The sequence below is a fragment of the Pagrus major genome, chromosome 24 (genome assembly GCF_040436345.1).
Source record: "Pagrus major chromosome 24, Pma_NU_1.0".
Lineage (NCBI taxonomy): Eukaryota > Metazoa > Chordata > Actinopteri > Spariformes > Sparidae > Pagrus > Pagrus major.
The window spans coordinates 4,770,650-4,783,857 of record NC_133238.1 but is presented as its reverse complement, the minus strand read 5'-3'; the positions used below and the strand labels follow the sequence as shown (position 1 = coordinate 4,783,857).

General features: G+C 42.1%; 1 protein-coding gene across 1 annotated transcript in view; it reads right to left on the bottom strand.

The window, feature by feature from the left end:
• LOC140992437 (voltage-gated delayed rectifier potassium channel KCNH8-like) overlaps positions 1–13,208 on the bottom strand; it is a 133,983-nt gene that overhangs the window by 53,729 nt on the left and 67,046 nt on the right. The window contains exons 2-5 of the mRNA XM_073462736.1: positions 11,952–12,185; positions 11,668–11,799; positions 9,337–9,482; positions 6,143–6,401 (exon numbers count right to left, since the gene is read on the bottom strand). Of these exons, the coding sequence (XP_073318837.1) occupies positions 6,143–6,401; positions 9,337–9,482; positions 11,668–11,799; positions 11,952–12,185 (771 nt within the window). The remainder of the gene's footprint in view (positions 1–6,142; positions 6,402–9,336; positions 9,483–11,667; positions 11,800–11,951; positions 12,186–13,208) is intronic.

Genomic DNA, 13,208 nt, shown 5'->3' with positions numbered 1-13,208 from the left:
CCTATGAACTTATTTATTCAATTATATTCTCATTATCTTGAATAAATTTCAACAGGGTTACACTTGCTCCAGTTCGTAGTGCCTACAATTTGTCTCCGAGTTGTGAAGATGGCGTACTGCTTCCTGTAAATTACAAGACCAAAAACATACACTTTTATAAAACAACTTACACAGGTTCTGCTCACTTGTTCTATTACAAGGCTACTAGGCTACTTTTAGCTTAGCTAGCAGTAACCGAACATATTCTTACCTCAATCTTGGGATTGTGCACCCATCTTCTCTTCTTAGAGTTAGTCTCTTCCACACACTGTTTCGACTCCAAAGCAGCCAACCTATCCTCTATGGACAGCAACCTGGAGTTTACTACGGTGAACTGCTCATTCACATCGGCAGCAAGCAGAGTAAGCTGACGAGACAGCCCACTGATAGCATTCAGCAGTTTCTTCTCGCCGGAAAAATGTCACCTGGGGTAAAACTCCCCCTGATCCCCTGATTTACATTTGTATAGCTCACAGCATTTTCATTTACATGTTAAAGCCTCCCTTAGAATTAGGGGGAGGGGGGTCATGGGGGGACAACTGCCAAGCAAGGCCCACGTCAATTTCCGACAATTCACGGCAGTTTTCGGTGTTGCCTGCAAATTGCTGTGTGCAGTCGTAAACCTGAACTTCCACGACAATGTACAGTGCCGTTTACTGCCGAAAATCCCACTTTTCATGCAGTGTGTGTCTCTGTTGGACAGGTAATGAGCTTGTTTGTTTTGGTTGGGGAAATGTATTACTCTGCATTGTGTAGTCAACGTAGCTAACGTTAGCTCCTTATGTTGCTGTCATATGTATTAGCTCATCATTAGCATCATCAGCTTGTAGATAAAGTTAGCTCGCTAGCTATGATAGACTGCTGCCGTATATTTATGTTACGTCACCGTTTACACGCAGGGCAACGTTTACACGTACTGTGGATCCAATCCATATAGCAGTGTTCACACATGCACTGCTACCCTGGGCTGTTTGGACGAGCTGTATGTGAGAGGCTGGCTAATTCTTGTGTGCTACACATGTGAAAGGCCAAGTGCACTTGTTAGGAGGTCATGGGAAGATTGCATATATCTGTGAATATAGTTTGCATTAGATTTGTAAGCAGATGTCATTAAATGGTATTTATGTGATGTTGATTAATATAGCCTCTGAACTGGACATTTTACAAATATAGTATAAAGAGTAATACAGTCTTTGTTGTGGTGAAGTCCAGCGCAGTCAAGGGGTATGTTAACGTGTTTGACAGTCTGCAGTTCAGCATGCTGAAATGGTGCCAAAACTTTGTAGTATGGCTGTACTTCACGCCTGTGGCGTCTGGTAAAAACAAATGCATAAAATGCAGAACAATTAAGAAAAACTGGGAATAAGAGTAACATGATAAAGCACCTCATCAAGCACGGAGAAAACTGCACCATGTTTACGAGAGCAATGGTGTCTTCCACACTGGCGTCTTCCACACTGTCATATATCCTCCTCAAGAGGAATAAATGGTTACTACACTAAATTACTCATCTCTTGTGTGTTAAAACCTAGCTTGGATTTTATAGAAACAAAAATCGCTAGTAGGCAGGTTTGTGTGCTAGGTTTCACAATCCTTTATGGATCCCCTGCTAACTTGCTAACTAAACCCTAACCCCTGCTAACCCTAACCCTAACCTTATTTGGCAACCATACCGTAGTTTTAGCTTCTGTAGCAGATAAATGCATTTGGTTAATGTTGGTCCCCTAACTATGCTTATAGTTAGGTCCCCCTACTACCACCACAAGTTCTGCTGCTGATGTCCCCAGACTAACCTAAGCTAAACTTGATTTTTATTTCTATTTTTACCTCAATACTTACCTTGTATAGACTAATGTGACTGCGAGCCACTCCATGTTTGACTCCACACTGGGGGAGCTGTTCTCTGAGGAGGCCCTTAAAAACATCCTAGCAGCACCACTCCTTGACCGATTAGAGAAGGCATGGAAGGAGCTTGAACTCTAACTGTAGAGCTGACCTCCACCAATCCTGCTGCATAGTGGTGGGAGAGCAGAGGGACCTTCCCCATCTAGTTTAACCTGGCATCTAATAATACATGTGTCCAGGCATCCTCCAGACCAGCAGAGCGAATATTTCCAACTGCTGGAGACAGGCAGGAAAGAGCATGCCTTGCCCCAGAAAAGGCTGACATGCTAATATTTCTTAAAAATAACTGTTGAGGACTGACTGGCTAGTGGATAGATTGAGAATGTTGGTTGCTGTGATGTTTAAAATTACACTGCCCAAACAACACTTCCTTGTTCAGTGTTGTACAGTCATTTAATAAATGTTAATAATTTGAACTGAAATTGAATTCATGTAAAAATCATTTGGATTGGGAGGAGTGGTGGCATTGTTACACTATTGAATGCTTCCATTTACATGATGGGTATCAAATGAAGTAGAAAAAAAAGTATCAAATGAATTACTCTATTGGTATCGGTATCACTTTATGGGTACTGGTATCGATACTGGTATCGTAGTTTTTTAAACGATACCCAGCCCTATTGTTTATGCTAGAAGTGTAAAAAAAAGGCATTTATCATTTTCAACGCTTTATTCAAACAAGTTAGAGATAATGCAAAACAGGAAAAATGACATAACGACAAAAAAATAGTTGTCAGGCAGAGTTCCAGCGCTTGATGTGATTGCTCCAAACATAGTCCTTGAATTCTGGCCTGTAAAGCAACAGATGAGCAACATGATTAGATATTTTTTATGGAGCAGAGCTCGACTGTTCTCAGCATACTCTTAACATATACACTTTCAATGGTGAATACTTTAGACATCCCTAGTCAAAACTGTACAGATGTCCCAGTTTATATGACCTTTTTTTTATTTTATCTATTCATGCTTTTGACTTGAAGTACCAGCCCTTTATCTTTCTTTACATTTTTTTTTTTTTTTTTACTTTTTTCTAATTCAAATTCTGAAAAACTACCTGGCAAGAAATGTGATTCTGATTAGGGCACTTGTGTGTCCAAGTTACATGCCTGGTCCATATACTGAACTAACACAAATAGTTTAGTTGTAGGTAATGTTTGAGAGAAAAAAACACCAGTAATGTTCCACTTTAGATGCTGACCTGCTCATGTGCAATCCTTTGAGCTTTAAGATCTTCTACTCTACGTATGAACATCTGCTCCTTGACCTGTCGCCCTCCCACGTCCACGACCTCTGACTCCACTTCCTCGGACACTGCTGGTCTCTCTCCCGTCGTCCTCTCTGATGGATTGTTGTGCTTCGCTCTGGCATAATACGTCATCAGAGTCAACTATGCTCTCATTGTGGAAGCTCTAACATGTAAAACATTTTATTATCAAGAGTCCAATACAATGTTCACGTTTGTCTGTGAATCACTGAGGGTGACAGAAAAAAACAATTAGCAGGCCCACCACTAATCTTGTTGTTTTAGCTTTGGCATATCTAATGTTACCATAGCCAGCTGCTGCTAGCTAACCAGCAATAAGTTACAACATCAAAATACACTTTCAAAACAGTTTCTGAATACTAACAAGCTAGCTTGACAGCTATCAGTGCTAGCAATGGCTATTTTGGTTGTTTATGTTCAGTATTATAATATTTGGTGTTTACTTACAGGTGAATGAGAGATGAGGTAGCTACCTGTAGTTAGATGTTGTGATGAAAATGATGCACCAATATACTCTCCTTCTGACCACTTGTGAGGACTCGGACTCTGTCGGCGGTATTCGGCAGTTGTCGGACGGTGTGCGTTCATGGTTTGGGGGGAGTAGCTTTGGAGAGAGGCCTGAGTGCAGGGGGCGGGGTTTACTGGCTGGATACTTTCAAAATCTAGCCTGGGCTTGATGGTTTTTCCATCTTACCAACTCCAGCTTTAAGCTTCTGACTGCAATGGTCTGCCTACCACTCTAGTGTCAGGTTTGGACAGTTAGCAATAATAGGTAACATTCGATGTACAGTTAGACTTTCAAAATAAAGCTTGCTGATAAACAATTCACATAGTACAAGATATCATGACTTTTGGACTGTCGTTAACGTCTGTGGTTTGGTTAGGTTTAGGAAAAGATCATACTTTGGGTTAAAAGTATGATCACTTACATAAAGTAATGTAACTGACATAAGTCTGTCGCTCACATACCGTAAGTAACGTCATTCACCGTCCATTAAATTACTTAGTAACATAACTTCAAAACAAATCAACTTTTACTCTTGGTCACAAAAGGGACAAAAATCCCAGTCTCCAGAGAGAAAGCCTTCACTCAAAATAAAAGAGTAAACAACATAATGAGCATATGAGAATATCGGACCATGAAGCCTTCTTTAAAAAATAAAGTTTACATATACAGTGGTGGCCAAAATTATTAGAACACCTGGCATATTTAAGAGGTTTTAGTTGTTTTTGTTGAATTGGCCATTAAAATACCCATAAAACGAATGAAATATCCACAAAGTCATCATTATGCTCTATAAACCATAGAATAGTGAAAAAACAAGATAGGCCTATTTCACTGTCAATGTCACACAATCATGTTCCTTCACAGAAGAAGCCAAATTACTTGTGTAATCATTGTTAGGTGTGATTGTGGTTAAATTGATGGTGATGCAAGGGTCTTAGGACACAGCTGTGTGATTCTTTTGAATGTACAAGGCCTATCCTGCTCATTAAGTGATTGGTAACATCAGGGTTTTGCCACTGAGGCCACACCACCAATTGGTATAAATTCAAAGCCTCTAGAAGTAGTCTTGAAGCACATGTTGCTCTTTGAACATGGCTAAGGTGAAGAAGGAGCTAACGAGTGAACAACGGGTTCAAATAAAGGCCCTTTTTGATGCTGGCTGGAGTTACCGCCGCATAGCCTAGGACTTGAGATGCAGTCCAAGCACTGTAAAGTACACTTTAGACCGTCATGATGCCACCGATTCACACCAGAACCGAAAGGGGAGAGGTAGAAAAAAAAAACTTTCAGACAGACAAGTGAAGCATCTCAAAATTCTCAGTCTTAAGGACCGAAGAAAGACCTCACAAGAACTGCTTGACGAGATCAACACCACAATGACTAATGGTGCAACAGTGTCTTCAAGAACTGTGCGTTGAAAACTGGGAGAAGAAGGACTTGTTGGCAGAATAGCAGCAAAGAGAGCATTATTGAAAGAGAAAAATAGAGTGAAACACCTGAAATTTGCAAAAGAACACAAGAAATGGACAAAGGAAGATTGGTATAAAGTGTTGTGGACTGATGAGTCCAAGTTTGAACAGTTTGGCAAGAGTGTATGTTCGACGGAGGGAGGGGGAGAGGTATAAAATGAATGTCTCTTGCCAACAGTTAAACAAGGAGGGGGTAGTATTATGGTGTGGGGTGCCATTTCAGCCTCAGGAAAAGGTGACTTGGTGAAAACTGATGGCATCATGGATAAGAAAGTATACCACAACGTTCTGGTGAGGCACGGAGTACCATCTGGGAGTCGTCTTATTGGGCCTGGATTTATTTTCCAAGAGGACAATGACCCTAAACATTCTTCTAACTATTACCGGAACTACCTGCGACAGAAGGAATCTGCTGGAACACTGAAAATGATGGACTGGCCCCCTCAAAGTCTGGACCTCTACCCCATCGAGTAAATTTGGGGCAAGTTGGAAAATAAACTGGACAGATCTATTGTACATTCAAAGGAAAGCCTATGGCTTGAGTTGCAGAAGGCATGGGCTAACATTAGTGTTGAAGTTCTCAGGAAATATATTGACACTATGCCAAAGAGATGTGGTGCTGTAATTGCTGCAAAAAGTGGACATACCAAATATTAAAGTTAAAAGTGGATAAAAACAGTAGGACTCACTCCATCTGATATTTGTTGTGCTCAGAGCAACCATCTGCATGTTTTATGAACATTATGAAATGAAATCATGTTTTGGAGGCAAAAAAAGGTCAATGTTTTAAGATCTGTCAGGTGTTCTAATAATTTTGGCCACCACTGTATTTGCAACCGATTTTTAAAACGTTACTCTGATCTTCAGGTCAAAGGACATTGACTGGCCTACATCAAAGCTGATACCAAAGCCATAAACATGCAAAACTTGATACAGAACTTTTGAAAGCAGCCTCACCAATGATAAAAAGTATCTCCACCAAGATGTCACTGACACTCGGAGGGTTACGTGCTGCTGAGACGCCGTCCTCTCGTATCTCCACCGCAGTGAAGCAGACATTATAGGGAACAGTGATGGCTACGTAGAAGGTGGCCAACAAGATCAGCCAATCCCAGCCAGCCTTGAATGCACCATAGTGAAGGAGGATGAAACGGGACTTCTGGATGTCGGCCACCTTGTACTCTGGGACTGGGTTGGCATTGGCTCCAAGTACGCTCTTCATCAGTGTATGGAGAAACACACATAGAAGTAAATTTACATTTAGGGCATTTAGCAGATGCTTTTGTCCAAAGTGACTTTATATAAGTACATTTGTCACAAGAAAGAAACCACAACATATCACCGTCGATAAAGTAGAAAAGAAATAATAGTATCAGTTTTCAATCCCTCATCTTAGCATGGTTATGGTTTAGGTGCTAAGGGTAAGAACACACAAGGCAAGTGACTCTGCTGTCCTGACATTGGTCGGGCGTTCGTTCCACCACTGGGGCGCCAGAGCAGAGAAGAGTCGCGACTTCGCTGAGCGGCCTTTGTTTTCTCTTAGCGATGGCGGTACCAGCCGGCAAGCTGATATAGAAGAGTGAAGTGCTCGTGCTGGGGCGTGTGGTCTGACCAGTGTTTGGAGGTAGATGGGTGCAGTTCCGTTGATGGCCTTGAAGGCCAGCACCATGGTCTTGAATCGGATGCGGGCCGCAACAGGAAGCCAGTGGAGGTCACGGAGGAGGGGGGTCACATGGGAGAATTTGGGTAGATTGAAAACGAGGCGCGCTGTAGCATTCTGGATACATTGCAACGGTTTAGTCGCAGAGGCTGGGAGTCCAGCCAAGAGCGAGTTGCAGTAGTCCAGGCGGGAGATGACCAGCGTTTGGACCAGGAGTTGCGTCGCGTCATTTGTGAGGAAAGACCGGATCCTGCGGATGTTGTAGAGGGCAAATCTGACGGATTGGGCCTAGAGCGAAGTGATCTAGTGTATAGTGAAAACAGAAGTGGTCCTAGTACTGAGCCTTGAGGGACACCAGTTTCCAGAAAGCAGGGTTTGGACAAGGAGCCATTCCATGTGACCTGAAAGGTGCCATTTGTGAACCAGATTAGAGCAGAGTCAGCGATGCCAAGTTCAGCCAGAGTGGAGAGGAGGATTTGGTGGTTGACTGTGTCAAATGCAGAGGATAAGTTGAGGAGAATGAAGCCTGACTGATTAGGGTCAAGGAGGTTGTTTTGTGAAAGGTAGGAGGACAGTTGGTTGTAGAGGAATGAAAGAAGAGATACAGGTCTGTAGTTTGGGATGTCAGCTGAGTCAAGGGTAGGTTTCTTTAGGAGTGGCTTTACTGTAGCTGTCTTGAAAGGAGCTGGAATAAGGCCTGAAGTGAGGGAGGAGTTGAACAGGGTGGTGAGGAAAGGCAAGATGTCGTTTGAGATGTTTTAGAGAAGAGAGGAGGGAATCGGGTCGAGGGAGCAGGTGGTGGCACGGTTAGGCCTCACTAGTGTGTGAACATTTTCAGAGGAGAGAGGACTGAAGCAGGTAAGGCCATCAGAAGTGAAGGTTGGAGGAGGTGCTTTCTGGAAGGACATAGGAGTAAATGAGGAGCTGATGTCTTTTACTTTCTTGGTAAAGTAAGTTGCAAAGTCATCAGCAGTGAGAGAGGAAGGGGTGAGGGGTGAGGAGGGAAGACAACATGGAGAATAGTTTCCTGGGGTTGGAGGTAGAGGAGTTGATCTTTGACAGATTTGGCTACCGAAACAGTTGATGTGAAGTCAGAGAGGAGGTGGTGGTAGTGAACAAGGTCATCAGGATGCTGTGATTTTTTCCATTTTCTTTCTGCTGCTCGTAACACCGATCTTTTGGTTCGCAGAGATTCAGATAGCCGGGGGGGGGGGGGGGGGGCGGGGATAGTTCTGTGGATGGTAGTGAGGAGAGAACAGTTGAGGAGAGAGTGGAGGGAGAGAGGGATTTCAGGTTGCGGCGGGTGGTGACCGTGCGAAGTGAAGGGGCGAGGAAAGTGGTGGACTTCAAGGGGAGAGAGAAAGCGACAAAGTGGTGGTCGGACACAGTGAGTGGGGTAACAGAGAGTGCCGAGGTACTACAGGACCTTGTGAAGACAAGGTCAAGTTGGTTCCCGGCTCGGTGGGTGGGTGGAGAGGGGGAGAGTGTGAGGTCAAATGTGTCATTTAAAGACAAATATCTTTTAATAATAAAGATATATTAACCATAAAGGTTAGATATTTTGGTAATGCTTTCTATGAACATCACATATATAGCGTGGGGGCATTCATAAAGAGTACATTCATGAAGCTTTATGACTACACTCATTAACACACATAAGGACACAGACTCCATACAGTAATTCATCATACACCAAATAAGTGTCTAAAATAGTGCTCTTTATTGGTGCAATTTTTTGTTGGTAGACATTAATATCAATACATATGTACAAAGTGTGTCCGTGGTGGATGAAATGAGCATCGAGTTAATAGTCAGCTGATGCAAGAGGCTGAAACCTTTAAAGTGTGTCCTGTGATCAGCCAGCCCCACCATGAATTTAAATGACTAAGGAGAGCTTTTATGGAAATTTCTTCCATCTTAAGATCACACTGCAAGGACAGGGTTGCACATTTGATTTCAACCCAGTTCATTGAACTTACAAGTTTTCATCCTTTTTACTTAGAAATGAATGCAAATCAAGTTGTAATGGAAACAAAGTCATTGAAAAACTTACTGGACAAACAAACTGCCCCTTTATTAGCAAATGCAAGTCTGTATCTGCTGACACCAGGCAGTACAGTCGTCCTCTTCAACTGAAGTGTAAAGCTTTGCTGGTGCCTTCTAGAAGCTGCAGTGTTCATTACACCCCAGAAGTGCTCAGGTGTTGGACATAACAAACAATGTACTCATACTGTGACTGTTCTTAGAGCCTTATGTGATGTGGTTGTGCTAGAGAAAAAGCCACAAGGTCATTACGATCAAAAGGTTCATCATGATGAGTTTTCATGGTTGCTGGATTTTGATTTCTCTTCTCTGTTCAAGTGGCTTTTTTGTCATGATAGTGGTGATAGAACAGACCTTCAGTACTATGTTTTTTTTTTGTTTTTTTTTAAATAACAGTAAAAATAGGTCAAATCGGAGGACGAAAAGTAGAAAGGACAACATGTCTCACATTATTGATCTTCAGCTTGCTCTTGGTTTTGTCCTGTTTCTGTAGGTGTCCAGACAGCTGGTAGAGGACAGCCCGACTGCGGCGGCGCTCCTTGTTGAAGCCTGGAGGGCGGCTGACCTGGTGGATCTCCAGCTTGGTTTCTGCATCTGAAAACAAGGACACAAAACTAGAGAGACATGCACACACAGAAACTGCCAATGTACAAATCTGTGGTTAACAAACTTGGATGTAGATGGGGTGTATGTGGATGGCAATTTTTTTCGCTTTAGTTGAAACTAGTGCAGTGTCCAGTCAAAACCCGCTGTTAAGCAGATGATCTGGTAATGTGAGGGGTTTACAGATCCAGTCTGAAGCCTCCTGAACTGCTCACAGACTTATCAGGGCATCAAACAAACATGATGATATTGTGAGGGCATTCAATCTTTTGGCCCTGTGAGAGTGGTGAGAGAATCAACTCACTGCAATCAGGTGTGTGTGGCACTGATTGGCTTTGATTAAGCCCAGGTGTGGGGAGTTTTCATATACCATGAGTCTCCAGTGCCCTATGCTGACTCATTATCTCACCTTCAGAGGTAGTGAGAGGTTCTACCTGTGGCTTCTCAAGTTGTCGTGTATCTATAAACACCAACTCAGACCTTTGTGTGTATTTGATGTCAATTGCCTGTTTCCCAGTGTATAACTTGGGGTACTGGAGAGTTTGTTGTGACTCCAGCCTTTTGAGTTATCAAAGGTCTCCCGGGCAGCCTTTGCCTTTCGTTTTGTGTTTTCTGGGTCTCCTGGACAATTTTGTTTTTGAGTCAGCTGCTTGGCAGCGGTGGTCTAGTTAATCATTTTAGTGCTTTCTTTCATTAAGGAAGCCTGTAGTGGCTCTATACAGTTTCGTTGTTTTTTCCTCCCCTTTCCAATCTATCGCTACTGCGATTTTGTGGTTATCCCTCTGGGATAACTTTGAGACACCCCTGGGTCCGCACCTGTGTCCCAACCCCCCCCTTTCCTGACAGATATTTATGATTTAAAATCTGGATGACTACATCACTACTCTCTGAGCCTGACCACAACAACCAATGGGAGAGGCATCCTAGAGCACCTGACGGTGTAGCCCTTGAGGCTATTTGCTAGCATACTACTTAAACTTAAAATCTCACCTCCAGTTGTCTGTGAAGGTTAGAAAACCTGTGTTGACCGTGTCTCACCACTCATTCAGACTTGTTCAACCTTCTGTTGTTTTTTTCTCACTGCAGCTCGTTACCACAGCAGGAAGTCAAAAGGCAAAGCTATGACATTTTCACATGTGGTTTGTTTGCGACAAATGGTGGTCTGGGGCAAAGTCAAACAAACATTTATCATGACACATTTCATGGCAAAATCTATTCATTTAATTTCATTGTGACGGTTTTGGTGACTGGGGCTGCAGAAAGCCTATATTATCTTGCTTTGTCCCTGGAAAATAGGGTCGTCATGATTTTCCAAATCCATGATTCAAATTTCACTTTCAATTTTAAGGCCATGAATTGATTAGATTTTTGATTATAAATGAATTAATCAAGGAGAAATTCAATTAGTTGCATAGTTCAGTTTGTCAAATCTGTCAATAGTGAACTCTATTCAAAAACACATCTATAAAGGATCTCTGAAAAGAAAATAACACGAACGCTGTCAGTTTCCTCTGGTGTCAGTCAGCTGATCATCTTCATCAGACAGGAGAAGGGTCTGGAAGTGATGCTGCCGGCTAATTCTGAGCTAGCTGTCTCGTCTTTTGACTGTCGTTTTTTAATCTCCAGAAAAGGAAGTGTGCTGGAGAGAACAACGTCCTGGGAGAATCGTTGATCCTGTTTTTGATTTCGATGATGGAAACTGAAAGGTCATCTGAATTGATTTTTGATTCAGAGTTTAAATCGTTACATCCCGAGTGGAAATGTCACCAGATTTCATTCCCTCTCATTAACATTGGTGTAGCAAGGAGGTCAGGGGGATATTTTCATTGGAGGAGCACAGCAACACACTGAAGTAGAGTGCATGTACTGGTTTAAATGAATGATCTGAGCTGTAAATGCACTTGTTTAGTTCTATCATGCAAGAAATGATGATTTATGAATTAATTCGGACAACAGAACTGGCAAAGCATTTACTGTTTTGTTTTTTTGTTTTTTTAGAAAAGTCCATGAGGTTTAGTTGTTGGTGACTGCTCCCAACCCACCCTGTAATATCACCAGTCATGGCTGCTGATAGATTTGAGCCCCAGCTGCAATGCCTCTATTAGATCATTTCATGTGAATTATAGTTGAATTGGACAATGCCTCGCTTTCTCTTTCTTTTCATGCTTTATCTCACCAGTGTCAGATTCATTGCCATGGTCCAGGTCCTTATTTTCTGTGATGTCCTTATGTGAGACCAGGAACAGAACCACCTCGCTCTTCTCGTTCTTTATGGGCACAATGTCGAGCAGACACCAGAACTTAGAGCCTGTGGAAAGAATAGAGATTTAAAATACTCCATTTTAAAGAAAGAAATACCAGGCAATCTGCAAACAGATCAGGTATGACTAAGAGATAATATATTTCAGTCAGTATTAGACATGATCAAATTAACAATATCCTCCAGCTGTCCAGTCTCACCGCTCTTCTTGTACAGAATGATCTCAGTCTTGAACTCCCGACGTTCATCAAGAGATATCTGCATCTTTGAGGTGAGGCTGTCGCTGGTCTCCGTACCATACAGGAATTGACACATGCAGCTCTTCTGCATCAACTCGCCACGGGCAAAGCCGGTCAGCTCACAGAAGCCATCGGAGCAGTAGACTATAGGATAGAGGGACTGGACCTGAGCATTCCCTAGGACAAAGTTACTGTCTGAAAGGAGGGAAGATAATCGGGACAAGACAAAGAGAAACACAATAAAGCAAGTTTAGAGAGATGTTGATCAGTTGATGTCCCTATTGGAACGGAGTTCTGCCACTCAGATCAGTTACTAAAATCTCCCAATCTCCTAAATCTCTCCCAAAAGTGTTTTTGGGACTGAATGTTGGTTCATAATTTGAACCCCTCTTTTGTCTTCTCTCTCGCTTTTACAGTTTAAGCTTGATTTACTCAATAAACAGTGTCCTCTTACTGTCCAGCTGCCAACAAGAGCCTACAGTCATGCTAGCAGCTTCTTAGGCCTTACTTACAGGGGCTGCTTTAAGATAAATGCTAATGTCAGCATGCTAACATGCTAATATTTAGCAGGTATAAAGTTTACCGATCTGCATGTTCACCAGTGTAGTTTAGCCTATTAGTATACTAGCATTTGCTTATTAGCAGTATACAGGTACAAGCAGGGGTGAAAGTAGATTTAAATTCTTGCCGGTACTATTACCAAAACCTTCATTGCCTCATATTATTCTCTCTCTCGCTGAATGCATTTTAAAAAAAGCAAAGTCAAAACCCAAACAAATAAAAACATTTCAATATTTTACTGTAGGCTACCTGTGTGGAGTAGGCAGAAATTAGAAACACTTGACAATATGATAAAATATTTCTTTTAATTGTTAAGGTGCTGGCATGTATGAAACATTGATAAACATCCAGAATACTTTCTGACGTGAACACGACTGATATTCAATAAACATAAAAATTGGAACATTTTAAAGTGTCTCTTTTAACAGGCTTATGTGAAAATTTCATAACTTAAAACATTTTCAACATCCTCATTTCATACCTGAACAGTTAACAAGTCTCTGTCTTTGGACTTTCTGACATACTAAGTATCACATAAATGATTAAGAACAGATGGTCATGAGCAAAAACTCAAAGTGGATCTACCCCTCATCAAAATACATCACCTAAAAGATTTTCCTCAGAGGCCTAAAATAGTTATCCTCCTCTGAGTGGTGG